This window comes from Eublepharis macularius, chromosome 5 (assembly GCF_028583425.1).
Source record: "Eublepharis macularius isolate TG4126 chromosome 5, MPM_Emac_v1.0, whole genome shotgun sequence".
NCBI classification, from domain to species: Eukaryota; Metazoa; Chordata; class Lepidosauria; order Squamata; family Eublepharidae; genus Eublepharis; species Eublepharis macularius.
The window spans coordinates 9,811,719-9,836,158 of record NC_072794.1 but is presented as its reverse complement, the minus strand read 5'-3'; the positions used below and the strand labels follow the sequence as shown (position 1 = coordinate 9,836,158).

General features: G+C 47.7%; 1 protein-coding gene and 1 pseudogene across 1 annotated transcript in view; one reads left to right on the top strand and one right to left on the bottom strand.

The window, feature by feature from the left end:
- LOC129330611 (nuclear receptor ROR-beta-like) overlaps positions 1 to 24,440 on the top strand; it is a 43,953-nt gene that overhangs the window by 10,417 nt on the left and 9,096 nt on the right. The window contains exons 2-4 of the mRNA XM_054980715.1: positions 19,476 to 19,561; positions 20,437 to 20,578; positions 22,223 to 22,636. Coding sequence (XP_054836690.1) covers positions 19,476 to 19,561; positions 20,437 to 20,578; positions 22,223 to 22,636 — 642 coding nt within the window. The remainder of the gene's footprint in view (positions 1 to 19,475; positions 19,562 to 20,436; positions 20,579 to 22,222; positions 22,637 to 24,440) is intronic.
- Positions 4,138 to 4,305, bottom strand: LOC129331506 (U2 spliceosomal RNA; annotated as a pseudogene).

Sequence of the window (24,440 nt, the reverse complement as noted above, 5' to 3'; positions counted from 1 at the left end):
CAGCCATTTTGGGGTTGTACCCACCACCCTGTGTCAGAATTCCAAAGGTACCACAGGCTCAAACAGGTTGCGGACCTCTGCGTTAGAGTGTCAGCTGGAGATCTGGGAGACACAGGTTGAAGCCATGCTCTGCTGTGGAGGCTCATTGGGTGACCTTGGGGCAGTCACATGCTCTTAGTCTAACTTGCTTCAAAGGGTTGTTGTCAGGGCTTTCTTTCTGGGAAAAGAGGTGGTGGAACTCAATGGGTTGCCCTCTTGAAAATGGTCACATGGCTGGTGGCCCCGCCCCCTGATCTCCAGACAGAGGGGAGTTGAGATTGCCCTCCGTGCGCCACAATCTCAACTCCCCTCTGTCTGGAGATCAGGGGGTGGGGCCACCAGCCATGTGACCATTTTCAAGAGGTTCCGGAATTCCGTTCCCCCGCTTTCCCCCTGAAAAAAAGCCTTGGCCATGCCTAAGTTTGGTGCAATTTCTCTGCCCCTGTCCACATTGTTGCCTTTCATAGAATGCAGAGGGGTTTCCAAACTTGGCCTTCAAGGTGCTCCTGGGCTTGAATCCTGCTCATCTGTTGTGCAAAAATTCCTCACCAGGCTGAATTGTTGGCTGTGTGTGTTGCACTGGATTCTGGTGTATGTTAAGGGGGGGGTTCAGGGCTTATCACTGACATGGAATCTGGGACTGGGGTAATTCAGCTGCTGCTGTACCAAGATGATCGCCCTCCAAATTGCTGCGGTTACAGTGTCAGACTGGGAAACTCAGGTTCGAATCTCCACTCTGCCGTGGGAAGCTTGCTTGGTGACCTTGGGCCAGTCGCACATTCTCAGTTGAACCCACCTCACATGGTGGTTGTGAGGATAAAACAGAGGAGAGGAGAATGATGTAAGCTGCTTTAGGTCCCCAGAGTGATGCTGCAACCACCTGCTCAGGGCAGTGGCAGAGCTGCAGAGGTGCCAAAAGTCACTCTTGCCTGCTCCAATCAGTTTGCCCGCCACAAGGCAGCAGGCATCCGGGAATCCGATCTCTGGCACGTTTTCCGCTCTGTTTCTGTTCTGAGCAGGTGGTAGCAGGAATGAATGGCATGTGGTGTGGGTCTACTTCTGAGCCCTTACCTGTTCCCTTGTGCCAAAGTTATGCTGGTTAATGGGTGCAATTTTGAAAGTGATTTTTGTGAACATGGCATAAAAACGCCATCAAAGAAGCACACAGATCAAGAATGTCAGCAACGAAAAGGGGGGGGGGGGATTTTTAAAAGCCACACAGTGGCTACAAGGAAAACCAAAAGAATGGGGGAAAGGGTAGATTTGTACATCCCTACGGGGAGAGTTAGCCCCATCCAGGCAAACTGACAGTGAAAGAATGAGGTGGGCGAAACCAGAATCTTCTCGCACAGGCCTCGAAAAAACCCTGCTTCCCTTTGCTGTGCACCCCATAAACTCCTCTGAGCAAAGGCCAGGGATGGGTGCTCAGCTTTCCAGAGTTTATGCCTCCCATGACTCAACTCCTAAGTATTAGGAAAGGGAATGAAATCTTGCTGGTGTAGCGCTCTGATGCTGCTGTGTATAGAATCCTGTGTACAGTTCTGGTTGCCCCCTCCATTTTAAACAGGAGATTGTAGAACTGGAAAAGAGGCTGAAAAGGACACCCAACACATAATTAACTTGTGGAACTCCCTGCCTCAGGATGTGGTGCTGTCCACTAAGCTAATGGCTTTAAAAGGGGATTAGACAGATTCATAGGTGAGTACATCAGTGTCTATTTGCTATGTTCAGAAGCCGTCTACCGCAGATTCATAGACAAATCCATCAACAACTATTTTCTATGGAGCTTCCATTTTCAGAGGCAGTCTACCTCTGGGTGCCGGTTGCTGGAAGGCAGCAACAGTGGTGATTTGGCCTCTTTCCCCTTGCTTCAAGGGTAACTGCTTGGCCACTGTGGGGAACTAAATGGACTGCTTGGCCACTGTGTTAGACTAAATGGACCTCTAACCCAGAAGCGTTGCTCTTCTGTTCTTATTTTGACACTGGGCCTCAAAGTCTCACAGAACATTTTAAAAACCTCTGACCTCTTCCCCCACCCCCCAAATCTTGGCACCCTCCAGAGCCAGCAGCATCTAAGGCACTTTGGGGGAATCTAGGAGTGTCATCCTAAACTCTTCTGCGTTTATGGCTTCGAAAGTTGTGACTCTGCTTAGATGGCGCCCTTAAATCCAGTGCAAAAAGGTTTCAAATTTGTGCTGCAGACGTGTCTTTTAGAGGAAAGGCCAGGAGGGCCAAGGAGCTTCGTCGTTTAGTTATTTGCAATATGGATGTGTCTCCTCTCCAGAGACTTGCTTGAGAAGGCTCGTAAATTAAAAGGAAGTACAATAAAATCATAAAAACAACAATGTAATAAATTATGAATAATAAAGCAAGCCGGGGCATAAAAACAGCACAAAACTTTTAGCAGCCTTATGCGATAATTAAGCAGACTGAAACAGCTTAAAAAGATGAAACCCTCTCAAGTAGAAGCCTGAATAAAAAGCAGCGTTTTGGCCTGGTGCTTCAGGGCTTGACAGCACCCAGAGAGATTCCAGACAGGGAGAGCATTGAAAAGGTTAGGTGCTACCACCAAAAAAGCCTTGTATCCGGTCACCATCCACTTCACCTTTTCAGGTGTACACAGAGAAAAGGTCTTAGGAAGAATATTTCAACTGGCGAGCTGGCCAGTGCAGGGGAATTTAATATTATTGATGTTGTCCACTCAATTGAGACTTTATAGAGTAAAATGTTCTTTATTTTCAGGGCTAATATCCCACAAACGGCTTCTTGAGGCAACTTGCAACAAATTGAAATCCAAAAGAAGTAGAAATACCTAGCCACTATAAACCCTACATGCTGAAAACCAGCACATTAAAAAAAAAAACCCTTCAAAACTGGTGATAGATCATAAAAACAAGTAGCGTGAAGTAGTTCATGGCCGTTTGCAGACGGCTTACCTGCCTCCGGAACGTCGCGCCATGTTGTGGGGAAAACGCGAAATATCGTGTTTTCTTGCGCGAGTTTTGCAACGTCGCGCAAAACTCGCGTGAGAAAACGCGATATTTCGCGTTTTCCCCGCAACATGGCGCGACATTCCGGAGGCAGGTAAGTCATCTGGAAACGGCCCATATTAATAATTCAGAATACATGTAGATTCCTTTTTTTTAAGAACAGGGTTATTAGCACTAGTAATGTCAGCAAAAGGGTTACACAAAATTCCATCATGTAAAAAATAGCCACAAAATACTCACTCACATCATCTTGTCACCAGTTGACAAACCTGGTCTCTGCCCCTGAGAAGGATACAGTTTAAAATTGTCAAGAGTGGGAAGGAAGAAGGAAAAGATGGGCGCTCTTAATTTTGCTTACGTTACTTCAAATGTTCTGCCTATTCTGTGACTAGTATCTTCACACACACAAGCTGCAATCATCAAAGGATCTATTCATATGTGTGAACTTTAACTTGATTATCTGCTAAGGCAGGACTCCTCAACGTTTTTTGAGCCTGTGGTACCTTTGGAATTTTAAAAGGGGGCGGTGAGCCCAACACCAAAATGGCTGCCACTGGAGGCAGAGCCAGTGCAGTATCTCCCTCCTGTCGTTGCAAATGAATTACTGAATTACTGAAGCAGAATCGATCTAGATGGGTAGCCATGTTAGTCTGTCTGTAGCAGTGGAAAGGAGCAAGAGTCCAGTAGCAGCTATCAGACTAACAAAATTAGTGGTAGGGTATGAGCTTTCGTGAGCCACAGCTCACTTCTTCAGGTATCTGGAGAAGTGAACTGTGGCTCACAACAGCTCATACCCTACCACTAATGTTGTTAGTCTGATAGGTGCTACTGGACTCTTGCTCTTTTCCACTGAAGCAGAATAAAAGGGTATGAAGGAAAGACTGAAGGGAAAGAGGGAGAAAGAAAAGGGGGAATAAAAATAAGGAAAGCCTGATGGGAAAATGGAACCACACGCTGCCTGAGGAAAGTACAGAGGCTTACCAATCGTTCTGAGCCTATACTGGCTCTGTGGCTGCAATTGCCCTTTGAATGAGGGCAGCCAATTACAAGCTCTGCCTAACAATGCCCCCTCCCATCTTCCGAAAAGTTTGGTGGGTGCCAAGGGAAGTACTGGTGAGCCCCACGGTGCCCATAGCACCACACTGGGGAACCCTGCAAAGCAGGCAGGTGCAATTGGACATAACCCAACATTTTCATTTTACCTTTAAAACCAGAATTAAAATAAAAGTTTATTACACTACTACACTTGATCTTAGCCAAAAGGCCGAGAAGTTTATTAAGTGTGCTTGAAAATCGAGGGTTTCTATATCCCAAATTGCTGTCCAAAACAGAGAATTCAGCGATGGTGAGAATGCAACAGTGAAAACACTGAGTATTGTATTTCCAGGATTCCTGGCATGGGGGTGGAGCTGCGAAGCTGGTATAAAAAGAGTCAGACGTTTGTAAGGCAGAGGAGAACCAGCAATGGATGAACTTAGAGATGGGCACAAACTGGGAAAACGGCAGTTCATTGTAGTTCGTCGTGTTTCACGAACCACAAATCGGCATGAAATTGCTCGGTTTGCGAACTGGTTCATTTAGTTCCTGAATACGTCACTTCCGGGGCAGCAGAAGGTCTGCAGAAAGCCCACCCCCTGTTGCCTAGGTAACTGATGGATCAGCACCAGGCTGTCTGCAGTGATGAACCGAAAAATGAACCAAACGAACTGGCCTAAAAGTTGCTACAGTTCGTTAGAAATGCCTTCCGACGAACTGCTGGTTCACAAACCAAAAAAAGGCCTGGTTCGTGACAAACTTTGGTTCATATTTTGGTTCGTGCCCACCTCTTGATGGACTCTTATCTTTTGTATCCATTTTAAACGGAGCATGTATAGAACCTTGTTCCTTGAATCCAGCTGTTTGGGGGGACAGGGGAGCACAGGCTAGCAGCCCTTTGTAAAACTTGGTTGGCTAATGGCCAACTTCTCCACAAAGCACAAGAAACAGCTCAGAGGGCAATCAGCCACTGCGATGCCCCCATCATATCACACAGGCCTCAACTAAAGATCAGGTAGAAGAACACAGAAGGACTTGATCAGAATTGTGGGCTGGTAGAGAGCAGGGTCCCCGGTACAAGGTTGCTGGAGACTTCCGTCTTGGCAGCCCTGACTGGGATCCCCAGGTGGTCACATCAGATTGGAGAAACTTGGGCTCAGAAAGGAAAGACCAGTTAGGAGCAAGAAAGCGCACCTGTTTTAAGAGGGAACCTTCTTTCCTGCATCCGATTGCCCCCCAATATTCCAAACAATGCTCTTTAGAAATCCTAAGAACCGTCTTGTCAAGGGACAATGGCCCCCCATGGAGCTGTGGAACACGGTGGTGATTCAGCTTCCAGCATTTAGGGCAAATATTTACCCCCCAGTTGGTAAAAACAAGCCATTAATGCATAAAATTTAAGCATGTGCAGTATTGGTTCATGTGTTAGACTAGGATCTGGAAGCTCTGAGTTCAAATGCCTCACTCAGCCATGAAGTGTCCTGGGTGTGCTTGGCCCAGTCATTCTATCTCAGCCCAACACTTTTGTGAGGATAAAATGGAGAAACGGAGAACCATGTATGCAGCTGTGTAACTCTAGATGGGGAAATTCCTATAGATTTGGAGGGTGGAATCTGGAGGGGGCAAGGGCCGTTTCCAGATGGCTTACCTGCACCCGGGACGTCGCGCCACATTTCGGATCGTGCCGGGGGAAACGCGAATCGCAGGTAAGCCATCTGGAAACGGCCAAGGTTTGGGGAGGGCAGGATCCTCAATGGGGTATAATGTCATAGTCTACTCTCCAAAGCAGCTGTTTTCTCCAGGGAAACTAATCTCTGTAGTCTGGTGATGTGTTGTAATCTGGGAGTTCTCCTCGTAACAACGGAATACAAATGCATGAGATAAAGTTTTCTTGGAGGGGAGTTAGGTTGCCAGCTGTGGGTTGGGAAATGCCTGGAGGTTTTGTCGGGTTCCCAGCTCCTGGTTGGGAAATGTCTGGAGATTTGGGGGTGGAGCCTGGAGAGGGCAGGATTTGGGGAGGGACCTTAGCAGTGTATAAGACCATAATGCCCACCTCCCAAAGCGGCCATTTCCTCCAGCGGAACAGATCTATGTCACCTGGAGATCAGTTGTAATTCCAGGAGATCTCCAGCCACCACCTGGAGGCTGGCAACCATAGGGTGGAGCCTGTAGGGTGGGGTTTGAGGCAGGGAGGGGCCTCAGCAGGATATAATGGCACCCTTCAAAGTAGCCATTTTCTCCATAAGAACTGATCTTTGTTGACTGGAGATCAGTTGTTAATTCCCGGTGATCTCCAGGCACCACCTGGAGGCTGGCAACCATAGTGCTGAGGAGAGGGGCTTTCTAAAAGGAAAGGCTTGTGCCCTCTGGAGGAGCCCTTTCATCTGCCCTACAAAGAAAGCCTGTTTCTTCAAATGCGGGCTGCAATTTCTCAAAATTTCTCTGCGCACTCTGGGGTTCTTTTCTTTAAAGGAAGGGCTATGAAACTTCAGTACCACCAGGCCTTTCCAGAAACTTTTCTCTTGCCCTAGTTATAGCATAATGTTCTCCCTAATGCCTTGGACACCCCCCCACCCCCGCCTCAGTAATATCCTTACAAATCCCTGTTGGTTCCCCCTGGCCTCGAACCAGTGGGCGTTCTGATATTAATTGCTGTTTCCTTCCGTTCCTTGGGTTGCCCTCTTTCCGCAGCATTGATTCCCTTCCTTGCAAAGCATCATGAATGGAGGCCAATTTTTTCCCCAAGCCCTGTGCCCATTAAGTGTTCTCACGCAGCAGATTTGAGGGGCTGCCCATGTCCTGGTCCAGGCATCTATTCCCCCCATCCTCTAGTTTTCTGACTTTGCCAAATGAAACCAAAACAGGATAACGGATTCTGAGCTGGGTGCAGCCGCTCCCAATGTGCTTGTCAAGGCAAGTAAGTGCGGCTCAAGATAGCCATCAGTGCACTGCAATAAATAAAATTAACTTTACAGTCAAAACTGCTAGATGGTACCTCCCCCCTCATCAGCTTTTGAGGGATGCCAGCTCCAGGTTAGGAAATCCCTGGAGATTTTGGGGTGGATCCTGGAGAGGGTGGGGGTTGGGGAGGGGCCTCAATGGGGTATAATGCCATAGAGTCCCCCCTCCAAAGCAGCCATTTTCTCCAGGGGAACTGATCTCTATGGCCTGGATATCAGTCGCAGTTATGGGAGATCTCCAGCCACCTCCTGGAGGCAGATTCTCTCAACTATCAAGCCCTGCTGTCTCTCTGCAGGGCTGACGTTGAGGGTCGGCAGGGCAGTGAACCACAGACTCCAACCAAAGATTTTGACCTATGTTTGGTGATTTCAAAGTTATTTTTTAAAAAAATAAACTAGCATTGTCTTAGATAGGGTTGCCAAGTCTGGGTTGGAAAATTCCTGGAGATTTGGGGGTGGTGACTGAGGAGAATAGAGTTTGGGGAGGAATGTAATGTTATAGAGTCCAACGCAGTCGTTTTTGCCAGAGGAACTAATCTCTATTGTCTGGAGATCAGTTGTAATTCTGGGAAGTCTCCAGGCCACAACTGGAGTTTGACAACTCTAGCCTCAGAAGTTTGGGACATGTTATTCTACATCTCTGTCTCTGTCACCTTTCCTCACCAGCCAAAATGGCAGGCCTCTGTCAATGCTATCTTGACTGTTTTGGCATTTCTACACAAACCTGCTTGCTTCCTTTACCAAACGAAGACGTGCTTTGGATGGGTCTCCTCTCAAGACTTCCCTCCCTGGATGCGCAAAGCTGTTGTATGCGCCTCGGGGATGGTCACCCCAAGGTGGAGTGAGGGGCAGTTTGTCATCTGGCCCACACCCTGTTTAATTTACAGCAATATCCAAGGAATGATGCTGGCTTACTTGGCAGTACGGTGGGTGGCGGTGGAGAGAAGAACATTAGCAGGATGAGTTGGCAGGCACGCCCTGAGCTGCGTATGCCTGCTTGGGAGGAATGTGGATCGTCTGCCACAGCCGGTGCCAAAGCCATCCCAGGACTGCGGGCGTTGCCTGTTCTGCTGAAACCTTTTGGGCGGTGGTGCCACACATGATTTTCTTCTTCTTTCTGTCACCGGGAAGAAGCGATATAATGGGGTCCTCCTGAGGCAGGTGAGGTGAGGTTAGACCGGAGGTGGGGGGGTCAGTATGTGAAGGCCACCAGGCCGAACCTAGTTCTAGAGGGGGGGCCTGGGTGTTCCAGTGAAAGGAACTCGGGAAGGATCCCCACCCTCTGCTAGTCTCACAGGGTCAACAGTCCAACTTGGTAAAAGACAACTTTTTATGTCCTGTCAGTTGGGCCGCTTTGAGGAGGTATTTGAGGGCCCAGAGACAAGCGATTCACTTCACAAGTGCACACGTACATATACCTAGCTTACGAAGCATCCACCAGTGCGTATTAAGGTAGGAGCAAGGACCTGTCTTTATTTTCTGGTATTCACTTCATTTATACCCCATCTTTCTCCCCCAAGGGGTCCCAACATGGCCTGGATCGTTCTTCCCTCCTCCATTTTATCACCACAACAACCCTGTGAGGTATGTGAAGCTAAGGGTGTGACAGGCTCAAGGTCACCCAACAAGCTTCTGTGGCAGAGTGGGGATTCGAACCTGGGTCTCCCAGAACCTAGACCAATACTCTAACCTCTACATCATGCCAACTTTCTTCCTAAAATATCATTATCTCCATTTTGTTTTACTTGGGAGGAGTTGGAGTTTTTTTTCTTCAGATATCTGTCTAGTGCATTTTTCTCCTGTTCTTCCCCTGAGTAGCCCCCAAGCAGTGTACAGGGTTCTCCTTTCTTCACGTTATTCTCTCTCAGCAACCTTGTAAGGTAGACAATGACTGTCTCAAGTTCACCCAAGCAAAGGTTTGACCCCAGATCCTTGTCCAACCCTCTAACCAGGGCTTTTTTCCAGCTGGAACGCGGTGGAATGGAGTTCCGGAACCTCTTGAGAATGGTCACATGGCTGGTGGCCCCGCCCCCTGATCTCCAGACAGAGGGGAGTTGAGATGGCCCTCTGCGCTGCAGCATGGAGGGCAATCTAAACTCCCCTCTGTCTGGAGATCAGCAGGCGGGGCCACCAGCCATGTGACCATTTTCTCCGAGGGCAACCCACTGAGTTCCACCATCTCTTTTCCCAGAAAAAAGCCCTGCCTCTAACCATTCTTCTCTCTGCCTCTCTCTCATGCACACATTCACTCATACATATATGGAAGTTAAATCCCTGCAAGGGCAGATTCATCTTGACTCCAATGTGCACGTCTTTCAATGTGTGCTCATGGGCCTAAGATATTGGCAAACGGATCGCCTTATTTTCACCTCTCTGAATAGCAAATTTTGCTGAGTGTTTTACAGTCAGTCATGTAATGCTTCCTAGTTAGTTCCTTCGTAAGCAAACGTTCTACTAAAGTTGATAGAATCTGCATCAGTCTATCTAGTCCTCTGTCCAGTTGCCAGCCTTGGCAGAAGCGTTGATTGCTTTTAAGAAGTTCCCAAAACTAGGTACGAAGGCAGCAGCCTTCCAATTGTTTGTACCTAGTTTTTGGTATTCAGAGGTAGACTGCATCTGAACACAGATGTTCCATTTATCTCTGATGGCTTGTTGGTCTATATTTTCACGTATACTTGGGGAAAATATGTCTCCTGGCTTTCTGTAGAAAGAATGAAACTTAGAAACAGTCCCCCCCCCCTTTCCTGGCCTGCTGGGTTAATCCAGTCAAGCGGGTGTTACACAAGTACATTGTGAAGTTATATTCGAGGCAGAAAGTATGTCAGTAGGGCAGGATGACTTCATGAGCTTGGCACAAGCCTGACGGACAAGCCCGATGCCCAACGGCATCTGCCACTGAGTCAACAAGCAGGCCCAGTGGCCCAATGCGAGCATGGCCAGGGTGTGTCCCTTCCCTCTGGATACCGCTCATACGTCAGTGATATGTTTAGCAGACTGCAGTTATATAACTGTGCACGGTTGCAGCCTCGGCATGCCAACCACAACAAGGCCTCTGGAGGGAAGTGGGGCAAGATAGATTGCCAAGTGAAAAGGGAGGCAATTTCCTGATCTGAATGTCTTGCCTCGGCTCAAATTGTTGCGGGAAGAGGGGAGAGGAAAGAAACTCAAGTGGGAACTTTTGATTTTTCTTTTACTATCTAGCATTACACCCTGTTGAATTCCCTCCCCTCTCCAACCTCCCCCAAGGCTCCATCCCCAAATCTCCAAAAATTTCCCATCCTGCAGTTGGCAACCTTATTTATGGACAAAGGCATTTGCCCCCTAGATGTTGGCACCTTATTATTTTTAAAGAAGGCTTTAGATCCTGAATTGGGACAGGCCACTTGGGCATGCAGGAGTTTGGTCTGGAAGGCGCTCTGCACACTTCCAAGGGCTGCGATTTCCATCACTTGCAGGAAGTCCAAGAAAGAAAAAACAAAGAGGCCCAGGACTGTACAGGGCAGCTGTGTTCATACCTTTGCTTTATTTTTATTGACTGACACTTTTAAAAATTCATTTTGAGCATTTCTGTCCAGCAAACTCTCCTTTCCCACTTTGTATCTCAAGGTGGAATGTGAGTCTCAATAATAATAATTGGGGGAAAAAACATAAGCATGACCCATCCCAAGCATAAAAGTTTGAAAACAGTAACATACAATCAGCACGTGCATAAAAAACATACTGCAGGCATAAATATCTCTTTTTTAAAAAAATAGAAAACCAGCAGATTCAGGAAAAGTGAGCAAAAATGTGGCAAGATATTCAGGGAAAACAAATGTATTGGCAGTTATGTACGCCACTCTGTGAAAAAAGGTCTTTTATCCTAATCTACTTCATGGGGTTATTCTGAGGATAAAATTGAGGAGAGGCCCCTGAACTCCTTGGATAAGAGCAGGGCTTTTTTTCAGTGGGAACGCGGGGGAACGGAGTTCCGGAACCTCTTGAAAATGGTCACATGGCTGGTGGCCCCGCCCCCTGATCTCCAGGCAGAGGGGATGTGAGATTGCCCTCCGCGCCGCGGAGATCAGGGGGCGGGGCCACCAGCCATGTGACCATTTTCTCCGAGGGCAACCCACTGAGCTCCACCACCTCTTTTCCCAGAAAAAAAGCCCTGGATAAGGAGCAGAATAAAAATCTACTAGGTTGTTGCCAGTATTAAAAAATGCTGTTCTGGACTCCTCAGAGGAAGGGTGGGGGTAGAAATGTGACAAATACACAAACAAAAGCTTTGCAATTGTGAGTAATGAACCTGGGGAAAGGTGGAAGACGTTTTTATTTTGCCTAGATAGAACAAATGCTTTGTACCTTGTTCCCATGTGGAACCTCCTTGTTCAGAGGCAGTCTACCCCTGAATACCAGTTTCTGGAGGACTGATAGTAGGAGACTGCCGTCCACTGTTACGCACTGGTGGTGGGTGGCCACTGATGCAAAAAAAAAAAAAAAGGATTCTGCACTCCAGAAGGCAATTTCTTATGCTGGAGTGATTGGTGTCTACAAGCTGTGATGAATTTTTTTAAAATTATAATATCTTCCATTTGCAAAGGCAGTCTACCTTTTAAGGTAGAGCCCAGAAGAGTTTGGTATTTGGGGAGTTCCGGAAAATTTTGACATACGCACACACACAGAAAAAATTTGGGGATATACTTCATGACTTAGGAGGGGTGTTTGGTGTGCCATTTCAACATTCTTCATTTGCACAAGCACACAGTGTGGTGGAAAGCCTTGTCGGATTCGTGTGGCAGATGTGCAAAAGGATAGCACACGCAAGGGCAGCACATCAGGGAAGGAATAGGTCACACACTGACTCCATTTTCCATGCCACGTTGCACAAAATTATGCTTTTAAGTTTTTGCTTTTCTGGCTTAGTACTGAAACCTTGGAAATTATACTTGCCTTTCTCCCTAATATATAGGGTTGCCACTTGCCAGCTCCAAGTTGGGAAATTCCTAGCGATCTGGGGGGTGAAACCTGGAGAAAGTGGGGTTTGGGGAGGGAAAGGACATTGGCATGGCATAATTCCATAGAGCCCGCCCCCAAAAGTGGCCATTTCATGCAACGCAGAAAATCCTTTCTGGTTGTGCTTTTTATAGAGACAAAAAACACTCTGTGCTTGCTCAGGAAAGAAGTATTTTCTTGTGGCAGAATCCCGTTTGGAAGCAGAGACCGGAAAGCACAGGTGCAGCCCTGGTGCTAAACTAATTCTGTCCCTAAAGTCACAGCAGATGGCTGTAGGTTCAAATCCTGCTTTGGGCCATTGAGTCACTTGGTCCCACAAACCCATCATAAACATGTAAAAATTGCCTTGCAGGATCAGGCCAAGGTCCATCTATTGCAGGATCATGAATGTTCTGTGGCCAGCCAGATACACCCAGGAAGCCCATATGCAGGGCATGCAGCATCTGGTGATCAGAGGTAGACTGCCTCTGGACATAGAAGTTCCACTGAGCAATCTGAGACTGAGCTTGAGTTCATCAGGACAAAATCTACACTTGCCCAGATAGAGCGGTTTGCATCTAAAATGGAGGGAATGGAGCTCTGGACTTCTCTAGTGTTGGATCCATTTCCAGCCTCAGCTCTGATTCCCACATTGAAGAGAATGGCGGGGTGGGTGGGGGTGAGGCAACAAAGCCCTTATTCCATGAGCCCTACAGTAAACGTTTCATCTTCCCTGAAAAGAGAAAGCTAGCACCACAAGTTTTAAGCTAGCACCACTCTTTTTCCGCCTTGTTTCTTGTGGTGCTTGTTTTCTACTAGCAAAGAGTTTTTAACCTAGAGAAGCACAGCAAAATGCAAAGTGAAATATCTAAAGCAATCCAACCATCGTGCCCTCTTATTTCCACAACTGTGTGAACCGAGCGTTGCAAGGCCCAAAGGGGAAAAGTTTGACTGACTTTGCTTTGTGTATATGAAGAGGAAGAAGGAACTTGGAAGGCTGCCCCAGAGAGCCACATTTTGGGGAGAGACCCAGCAGGAAGATTATGGTTGTTTTGCATAAACTGGCCTCCCCAGCAGGGCAGGCAGACAAGGGAAGGAGCCTGCCAACTCTGTGCTGATGCTTGGATCAATATTTGTCTCTTCTGAGAACTTCTGGCTTTGAACTTTCGTTGATCTAGGGCTGCACCACTCACAGTAGCTGGGGGCCCTTGACCGGATACAGGCCGATTCCCCCTTTGCAGAGAGCTCCCCAGAAGACCAAAGGCCACATATGGGGATTCAGTGGTTGAATACCCCACATCTTTAAGGGGGCTTGTTGGCTTGTGGAGGTACCCCAACATTCTGGACCTGGCACCAGTGCCACTTTAGTGGGACTGGCAGGACAATTCTTTTAATCAGTGAGCTGGGTGGTTTTTCTGAGGTTCTGCTGGCTTCTGGCGTGTTACGGTTAATAGGCCATTTTTGTCTAACTGGGTCCTCATTTTTTAAGAGAACACTGAAGACGTATCCGTGCTCCATGTGAAAAGTAAAATGAGAACAGTTCTGGGGGGCACAGACTCCTGAAGAGATGGTGGGTAATCCTGCCTGCACTTCAGCACTAAGTGTCAAGAGACTGTGCTTGACTGGAAAGAGGCCAATCTGGAACAATGGCTCATTCAGAGACACAAAGGGCAACCTCCCTCATGGGAAAGTGACCCTGTATCTCTTTATTGGGCATGATCAGATGATACAAAACCACCTAGTGCACAGACAGGGCACGGTTGCCTACCTCTAGCAGACAGTGATTGGAAGAATACAAGCCCCGAACGGGAACTCCTGCAGAGATGCAAGAGCACCCTCCTATTTTGTGTCTGTGCATTGCAATCATGCCCGTCCTCAGCAGAAGCTGTTTGGAAGGAAGAAAGTGGATTGTGCAGAGACAGCCTCCTTTGTAGGCTCTGTAGTACTTTGGGCTGAGAGGCAACTTGTGCTAGTAGGTTGCGCAGCAAAGAAAAGTAAACACAAGCCTCCTCTCTACTATACATGTGTCCTGGGGAAAGATTCTTGCCGGTAGCCAGATTCTTCAAAGCAAAGACTCTAATGGAAGACTCCAAAGTGCTGAAGCTCATAGCTATGGAGAGGTTGGCTCAAAAATGAAAGCAAAAAAGTTTAAATTGCCCACGGCAAAAATGGTCACATAGCCAGTGGCCCCGCCCCCTGACCTCCAGACAGAGAGGAGTTTAGATTGCCCTCCACGCTGCTGGCGCGGAGGGCAATCTAAACTCCCCTCTGTCTGGAGGTCAGGGGGCGGGGCCACTGGCCATGTGACCATTTTCAAGAGCTGCCAGAACTCCGTTCCACTGCGTTCCAGCTGAAAAAAAGCCCTGCTCTTTGCACCCATTTTTGTTTCTTCTTTGTTTTGGCTTGACTTGGTGTACCACCACCCCCTTCTCCTAAGTGAGGACAAGCAAGGCAGAGAGAAAAGACTGGCCATTTCACAATGAGGTCTACAAGCCTGAAGCACAGCAAGGAACCAGCAGAAGGGGGGGACGTAGCTGGGAAGTACAGCCTGCACTCTGCATGCAGAAGGTCCCAAGCTCCATCCTTGATGTTGCAGCTCTCCAGGTGTTAGGAAAGGTGTTCTCTGCGTGAGACATTGGAGAGCGGCTGCCACCAGTCAGAGGAGCTGATCCTGGGCTATGGGGACCAACAGCCTGAAAGGCTATGAGGCAGCTTGGTAGGTTTAGGCAGAGCAGAGCGATTCAGAAACAAATTGCTGGCATTCTGTTACGGGGTGGAGGCCACGGCCCAGAGTATGCCGTCATCAGTACGCAATACTAATCCCTCTGTCTCCTAGTACATGGAGGGAAACTCAGCATTTGACATGGGTGTGGGCTGTTCTGTGCTGCCTTATAATTACGTGGAATGGCCTTAGTCACGGGATGAGACAGTCATGGACCCTGGAATGGTGCCGCTGCAGGGAATAGTTCTCCCACAAGGCATCCTGGGGCACAGATCACGCCCCTGCTGCCTCCACACAGGCAGTCTGTGGTGATGCTTGAACAGACGCGAAGAAGAGCACAGAAGCTGAGAAACGTTGGTGCCAGGGGTGGGGTGGGGTGGGGTGGCAGGAGAGAAGGCCTTTCCTCACCCTCATGAGCACAGTTTTAAATATGTATGGATCTTGGATTCCTGAAAAGCTGGGTTTTTGGTTTTTCCCTCTGAACAAGGAAAGTTGCTACTACTATTTCTCATGGTGACGAAGCTGCCTAAGATTGTGTCATATAAATGGCCCGGCATTTGGGGTAGCGAATCACCATTGTTCTTGCAGCCTTCACTTTGTTTGTTTACATCTGAAAATTCATGAATCACCTTTCCATGCCAAAAATTAAATTGCCCATTTGCAAATCATGTTTTGCCCTGCCACTGCAAGCTAAGTTGTCATATCGGCTGGTTTGGATTCATGCTGTTTCAGTGCTCCAAGGATGTTTTGTTTTTCCTCTTGTATGACTAACCATTGGATCCACACCGTGGCTGTTCGTTCTCATGGTCTGAGGTCTAGGAAACCAACTAGGATCTCCTCTCAGTGAGGTTTAACCATGGCAGCTTTATGCAAAGACAGTATCGATGTGACCTTTTTCTTATCCTGGGTGGCTTTGTGTGCTTTTCACAAGTGTGAGGCAAGTGGAAACCACGTTGGTCAGGCCCCACTTGGAGTATTGTGCAGTTCTAGAGGCCTCATTTCAAAAAAGATGTGGACAAATTGAAATGGGTGCAGAGGAGAGCAACCAGGATGATCAAAGGCCTGGAGACCAAGTCCTACCAGGAATGACTGGGGAATGTTCAGTTTGGAAAACAGGAGATTGAAGGGAGACACAATTGCTCTCTTGAAGTATTTAAAAGACTGTTATTTAGGGGAGAGAAGAGAGCTGTTCCTGTTGGCAATAGAGGATAGGACTCAAAACAATGGGTTTAAACTGCTTTTCTTCTCTTAGACACAGATCCATTTGTTTCTTATAGAGCGTCACTTTTTGCTTTTGCAGCCAAAAAAAAATCGGGCTAGAGCTGTATCCAGAGAAAGCAATGATCATTTGATCATTTCCTGGTTAGATCATTTTAATTGTTGATATTAGTATATATGATTAATCGTTGATACTTGTGCATATGATTCACTTATTTATGTCAGATGGTTTTATGTGTTTAGATTGTAACCGCCTTTGGCCATAGACAATAACCTACTACTACTTCTATAGGAGGGAAGGTACCGGCGGGATGTTAGGGAAAACGTCTTCATGTTAAGAGTAGTCCAGCAGTGGAGATTCCTAGGGATGTGGTGGGTTCCCCTTCATTGACAGTCTTCAAGGAGCAGCTGGGCGAATCCTTGCCAGAGGTGCTTTAGGTTGTTCCTGCATTTGGCAGGACTAGATGGCTGTGAGGCCAAGCTACAAGTGACGAATGACACTTGAATGGCGAGCGAACAGACTCACATGTATTCTAGCTTGGCCTGTGCTTCTACGAAACTCATTCAGATAATGGGCACATTACATTGGTCTGGTGTCCTGCGACACTATCGTTCACCCCAAGGATAATTTCTCCCCCGCTTTGCTATGCCAGGTGATTCCTATGCCAGTTTACTCTGCAAAATCCTAGGATATGTTGTCTTGCACGACATTTCAAAGGGGCCAAGAATCTTGGACTGCAAATTCTAATCCAGGGCCACCTTTGGAGGGCACTGCCAGGGGTCCCCCATGACAGCAGTGGGCAATTCTCACTCTGCATGGAGTGCTCCAAAAGGCCAGGGCATTGGGTAAGGATTCTTGTTCTGCCCATCTCATCTCTTCTGGGTGAAGGGTCCCAAGGGTCCTGGATATTCTGGAGCTGCTTTCATAGTTGTCGGGATGATATTTTTAATGAAGCATGAACAAGGGTCACCCTGGACACACTGCCATGAGCGTGCAAGTATTTTAAAAAGGTGCTCCCCAATGCAAATTAGGGGAAACAATTCCTCAAGCAGAGGTGCCATAAAATAGGGTGGTACATTGGCTTGGTTGTAGAGGCCGTCCTCAGCTTGCCAAATATGCCAGGTCCAACCCCTGACATTGCGGATCTCGTGTTACAGGGGTTGGCAAAGAGCTCTTTCCTGCCCGAGGTCCAGCCAGTTGCAGGAGAGGGCACTGGAGGGTTGGGACAATGGCCTGGCTTTTCAAAGGGGGTTTTCTGGCGGGGGGCAGTCGGCTGAATTTCATCACACGTACCATGAAACATTGATCAAATTTTTATCCCAGCTTTTCTTCAAGACATTTGTGGTTCTCGCCTTGTCTGTCATGTCCTTGTAACCAGGGCTTTTTTTCCTGGGAAAAGAGGCGGTGAAACTCAGTGGGTTGCCCTCGGAGAAAATGGTCACACGGCTGGTGGCCCCGCCCCCTGATCTCCAGACAGAGGGGAGTTGAGATTGCTCTCCGCGCCGCTGAGCAGCGCGGAGGGCAATCTAAACTCCCCTCTGTCTGGAGATCAGGGGGCGGGGCCACCAGCCATGTGACCATTCTCAAGAGGTGCCAGAACTCCGTTCCGCCACATTCCCGCTGAAAAAAAGCCCTGCTCGTAACAATCCTGTCAGGAAAGTTAGGCTGAAAGAGAGTCACCCAGACGGCTTTGGAGTGATTAGAACACAAGTCCAACCAATCCCATTCTGACAGTCTACCTACTGGGCTGGCCCTCTGCTTTTTCTTCTGTGGTGCTACCTGAAGGGGACAGAGGGTAACCCTTAGGGGGCTGGGGATGCTAATTGTTGATCTGTACAACCAAGGGGTGGGGAGATGAGAATATATCCTTTAATCTCCCTTCTTGTTACACTAATACAACTGAATCTCTATAAAGTACTTGGCTGCCATCTCCTGGGTGTCAGTTGAATTGCAACTCCTCCTCTGACCAATACAAGTTTTTTGTAGGCAACCAAAGGAATCGTTAGTGCTTCATGCTGATTATAGCATGCTTTAAAACCTTCTGCAAACTCTATCCTACTAACAGCCATGACAGCCCTTCAATTACAAAACTGAAAATAAAAACATTATTTTAAAAAAAATCATAGTGGTTAAGTGGTTGGGATGGAAATCAGCAATCTGGTGGTTCGACTCCCATGAACTCAGCAGGTGGCCTTGGGTGAGCCATTCCTCTCAGCCCAGCTCCCCAACTGTATTGTGGGGATAATAACAACATTGACTTTGTTTACTGCTTTGAGTGGGCACTAATTTGTCTAGAAGAGCGGTGTATAAGTGCCCTGCTGTTATTATTACCTCTGTATTGTTGGACAGTGCTGGAACTGCCAGATCTTACATTTGCAACATACAGTGCAGGAAATGAGAAAGGTGTCAAGAAACAGGAGGCTGACAGTCATTTCAGGGGTTCTGCCCTTTTCTGGCTGTCCCATATGCTTGCAACCAGGGATGGTCTTAACCAGGGCTTTTTTTCTGGGGAAAGAGGCGGTGGAACTCAGTGGGTTGCCCCTTGGAGAAAATGGTCACATGGCTGGTGGCCTCTCCCCCTGTTCTCCAGACAGAGGGGAGTTTAGATTGCCCTCCGCGCTGCGGAGCGGTGCGGAGGGCGATCTAAACTCCCCTCTGGAGATCAGGGGGCGGGGCCACCAGCCATGTGACCATTTTCAAGAGGTTCCAGAACTCTGCTCCACCGTGTTCCAGCTGAAAAAAAGCCCTGGTCTTAACCATTGGGCAAAAGAGACTGCCACCCCAGGCACAACACTGGAGGGGAACTGCCCACAGCCCCACCCCCTTGATGGAGGGGAGTAACCAGCTTGCCATTAGTGGCCTCTTGTGCCTGCCCTGCCCCATCTGAGGCCTGGGCAGCCACCTTCTACAGCCTGCAGTAGGATCAGTTGTCATTCCAGGAGATCTCCAGCCACTACCTGGAGGATGGGAACCTTAAGTGACTCCCCACTGTTTATGTGGAGTGAGGGCCTTCCCTTACTTGGACCTGGGGGGGGCAGGAGGAAGGCAGGGCAGGGGGCCCAGAGTTCTGGGGGCCCATCCTTGATTTTTGCACAGGGCCCTCAAATTGCTAAGAACCCACCCCATCTAGAACCCACCCCAGAACCCCATATGCATCCTGCTTCCTTAAACGGCACCTCCCTTGGCCCTGAACCACCTCCTAGAACTCTGTAATTCTCCCAATGCCTTAAGTGTATCTGCCCCTTACTCCTGGAACCCCTTCCTAAAACTTCAGAAAGGGGCCCCTACCCCTTCCTTTTGCCTGTGAAACTCTGTAGAGCTCCTTCATAGGCCACTGTTTAAGTATTGTCCATTGATGTTGCTAAATCAAAAAAAGTTTTATTCCTTTCCATTATTTCATGTGTTTTTATCCCATCCTTTCTTATTTATATCATAGTATACACGCCCTCAGATTTTTAAAGGCACAGAATTAACAATGTGAGCATTTTGTCTTTCTCTTCTGCCACTCTTACCTCTCCTTTCGCTCTTTTCTGCAGCACAAATAGAAGTTATCCCCTGTAAAATATGTGGGGATAAGTCTTCAGGAATTCACTATGGTGTCATCACCTGCGAAGGATGTAAGGTGAGTGGTGGGGGGAGCTGCTGTACAACTGGGGTGTCATCTTGGAGTGAATTGAACCCACAACAGATACGCAATAATTAACTTATAGGACTCATTGCCAACAGATATGCTGACAGCCATTTGCTTTTAGATGGCTTCTAAAAAGGGTTAGATGCATTTGGGGGAGTTCAGTCAAGGGCTGTGATAGAAAAAAAGAGCATTCATGTTCAGAGGTAACGTGTTTTCGAGCACCAGTTGCTGGACTGAATAAAGAAAAACTACATATTTTGTGCCTCCCAAGGGATTTTGATAGCCATTTCTCAAAGAAGGGTGGACTAGACAGAGTTGGGCCTGATCCTGCAAATATATAACTCTCCAGACCACTTGTGAAGGAATGATAGAAATCAAATGTTCCTGTATATCATTATGATAATTTTAATTTTTTTTAAAAACCCTCCGTGGATATTCTAGACTAGGCTTCTCCCTTACAATCTAATTTTTTTTCATGTACGGAGCTTCTCCAGCCATCAATCCAGGAGCATTTTTTTAAAAAAGATCCAGAGGAGTTAGCCGTGTTAGTCCGTAGTTGCAAAATAGTAAAGAGTCCAGTAGCACCTTTAGGACTAAGCAACTTTATTGTAGCATAAGCTTTTGAAAGCTTATGCTACAATAAAAAAATGGTTCTCGAAAGCTTATGCTACAATAAAATTGGTCAGTCTTAAAGGAGCTACTGGAAACTTTACTGTTTTTTTAAAAGAACACATATGGAGGTTGGTACAGCCCTAGCAGAATTTTACCATGTGATCTGCTGTGTTGTGGCCTTTGACCTTCCTACAGCACCTTTCCTTATCTTGTAAGACACTGATCCCCCCCCATCCTTCCTGTCCCCTCTCCAGGGATTCTTCCGCAGAAGCCAACAGAATAACGCCACCTACTCTTGCTCACGCCAAAGGAATTGTCTTATTGACCGAACCAACCGCAACCGATGTCAACACTGCCGCTTACAGAAATGCCTGGCCTTGGGAATGTCCCGTGACGGTAAGTCTTTTCGATTGACTGGACAGCGTTGAGGCTGCCCTGTACAGGACAGTGACTGTTATCCAGAAAACGATGTGCCTCAGGTTCAGCTGTGACACTTGTTGGGTAAAGTTTATGACTCGGATTCCTTCCTTTCTTCTCTCTGCTGCTCTACGGCACCACCAGGGCAGATGGTCAAAAGGTGGTATTGCAGCCATAAATTCAGCATCAATCAGTCATCACAAATGACAATTCGGATCCTGCTTGGAAAGTCTGAATACTTGCTCAGACACAGTCTGAGCTGTTCATCTGTTGTCCATTGTAGCCCAATCTGCTCTTAGCCTGTAAGAGCACCTGTTCTGGCAGGTAGTTTCCCATCTCTCTCTCAGCCTAGCCTGCCTCTTTAAAATTATAGATCAAATTATTTTGATCAAATAAACCTGACTTCTTCAAAGTCCATCTTATCTGTTCTGATTGCCAATAGATCTCAGGGCCGTTTTTCCTACATTTTGGGATCCTTTTTCCAGGGGATTGCACCTGGGACCATCTGCATGCAAAAATCCCTTTCTGTTACTTACTGATGCTGTCACACAAAACCAAATGACAAATGCACAAGTCTTATACACTTGGTAACCACTGCCAGAATTGCACAGGGAAAACCTGAAATGGTGTTTTCACACACCCATTTTTATTAATATTTTGTACCCCATTTTGAAATAATCAAAAAGAAACCTGCACATTATCAAGTAAATAGAAACAAAAAGAAAGAAATACTGGCACCTGTAATAAAAGAACGTAGTAGTTCAGATGTGAAAATATTTTTTCAGTCTATCTAGATTTTTTTTGTTCTTTCAAGGACAGCATAAGTGGTTCATCCCTCTTTTATTTTGCCCTCACAACAACCTTGTGAGGTAGATTAGGTTGAGAGAAAGTGAAAGGATCATGGTCAGCCTGTGAGTTTCAGGGAAGAGAAGGGATTCAGTCCCAAGTCTCTCAGAACCTCCTCCGATACTTTAACCACTGCACCACACTGGCTTACCTGACAACCAGATGGGGGGGGAGGAGACTTCTGTTGGGGGGGGGGGACAATCAGCATCCCTGGTGCAATGATGTCACTTCTGATGACATGATTTTACCAGGGGTGATGGTCTAGCTCTATGGCTAAATAATAGAGTTTTGAGCTAATGCTAGAGCATCACCCTGGCACAATCATGTCACCAGAAGTGAGATAAGGGTCACCAGGCATGATGGCATCACTTGAAGGTCACACCGGAAGTGATGTCAGCATGTCAGGAATGCCGATCGCATGTGCACGTTTTTCCTGGGAATTTTCTCCTGCTGCCCAGATGAGCAACAGTAGACAACAAGGGGTATGCAATTCCTGTTAGTCAATTCTCCTGGAATTACAGGAAGGTGGCAACCCTACACAATGTCAAAATGAATGAATTATATTTGTGTGCAGTGCCTTGGGGGGTTGTGTGATGTTTTATAAATTGTCTTCCTACACAGCAAAGAAGGTGTTAGGGCTGCTGTTTTACAGTAGGCGGCGTTGCTGAGCTGGCAAGCAAGTGCTCTGTCCACCTGGTCTACAGAGATGAATAAGTTTTGTATGTTGTTTGACACCTGCCCCATTCCCACTGCTCTTTCCCCTGTTTCGGATTGCAGCGGTGAAGTTTGGCCGCATGTCTAAGAAGCAACGGGACAGTCTTTATGCCGAGGTGCAAAAACACCAACAGAGCCAAGAGCAGACCAGTGAAGCCAAGGACGAACCAGAGACCTTGTCGCGGGTCTATACCACCAGTGTGAGCAGCGGCCTCTCCGATTTGGATGATATCTCCATGCTCTCTGATGGCTTCCTTTTCGACTTCCCTTTGACCCCTGATGGGAACAGCAATTACTACAACCTTGACCTCTTGACTTCAGCCCAACTGTCGCCCGACCAATCCAGCATTGACATCAGCGATGCCAAGTTCATCAAGCAGGAATCCATTTACGAGCTGATGCTGGACCCTGGCCTCTATACCCACAGTCCCCTCGAGGGTGGCCAGTTGGCCTCGGACATTTCAGTGATGGAGATTGGTTAGTACATGGGTTGCAGCTTGGATCCCTACTGGGCCACGGGGAACCATTGGCCATTGTTGAGTAATAGTTTGGGTGCCTTCCTGACCCTTTGCCACAGATGGGAGCAAGGGTGGAGTTGCCAAGAGTGAATCTCCACTAGTCTGGAACTGCCATTTGTGTGTTCTATCCTGAGCTAGATGACTTGGTATATACCTGACCAGGGCTTTTTTTCTGGGAAAAAGAGGTGGTGGAACTCAGTGGGTTGCCCTCGGAGAAAATGGTCACATGGCCGGTGGCCCCGCCCCGATCTCCAGACAGAGGGGAGTTTAGATGGCCCTCCATGCCTGTCTGGAGATCAGGGGGCGGGGCCACCGGCCATGTGACCATTTTCAAGAGGTTCTGGAACTCCGTTCCACTGCGTTCCTGCTGAAAAAAAGCCCTGTACCTGACTCAGTATAAGGAAGCTTCATAGGTTTATATTTCGGAAGGTTTAGAATGTTCTTTGTGCATTTTAGCTCTAGTTTAGAGAAATTTTGGGCAGGATCTTGGTGTAGGAAAGCTACACCGGATGGACAAGTAAAGCAATCAGATTTCACCAACGGCAACAGCCACTCCAACTGCGAAAGCAGGCTGAGTGGGAAAGTTGAGGTCAAGGCTCAAGGAATCAATTAACAACAACATTCAATTTATATACTGCTCTTTTGGACAACTTAACACCCACTCAGAGCGGTTTACAGTGTGTTATTATTATCCCCACACAACAATCACCCTGTGAAGTGAGTAGGGCTGAGAGAGCTCTGAGAGAGCTGTGACTGACCTAAGGTCACCCAGCTGGCTTCAAGTGGAGGAGGGGGGAATCAAACCCGGCTCTGCAGATTAGAGTCCCACTGCTCTTAACCGCTACACCAAATTGAAAAGTGGGAGATGAGAACAAAGATTTGCCAGTAACAAGGACTAGAAGGATGCAGGGCCATAGCAAGGTAGCAGCTTGTTGTGTATAGCTCCCCTTTGGAAGACATGGAACAGCCATATTGAGTCGCATCATTAGTCCGTCAGAGTCAGTCTTATCTATTCTGACTGGCTGGCAGCAGCTCTCTGAGGTCTCAGGTCAAAGTGTTTCATCTTGGCCATTTTCACATGTCTTTACATAGTACAAAACTCACGGAACGAGGGCGTCTTCATGGCGCAATTTCTGACGTCATCGGGCCACAAATCATGGTGCGATGACATCAGAAATCGCACCATGAAGACGCCCTCATTCTGTGAGTTTTGAGCTATGTAAAGACGTGTGAAAACGGTCATTACCGCTTTCCTAATCCTTTTAATTGGAGATGCCAAGGATTGTACAGAGGACCTTCTAGAGGCCAAGCCAGGGCTTTTTTTCAGGGGGAACGTGGGGGAACGGAGTTCCGGAACCTCTTGAAAATGGCCACATGGCTGGTGGCCCCGCCCCCTGATCTCCAGACAGAGGGGAGTTGAGATTGCCCTCGGAGAGCAAGCTAAACTCCCCTCTGTCTGGAGATCAGGGGGCGGGGCCACCAGCCATGTGACCATTTTCTCCTAGGGCAACCCACTGAGTTCCACCACCTCTTTTCCCAGAAAAAAAGCCCTGTGCCAAGCTATCACTGAACCAAAGGCTTGGAAAATTCTTGGAGTTTTGAGGGGGGGGCGGAGCTTGAGGAAAGCACGATTTGGGAAAGGAAGGGACCACAGCGGGGTGTAATGCCACAGCGGCCACCTTCCAAGGCAGCCGTTTTCTCCAGTGGAACTGATCTCTGTCACCTGGAAATCAGTTGTAATTCTGGGAGATCTCCAGCTACCA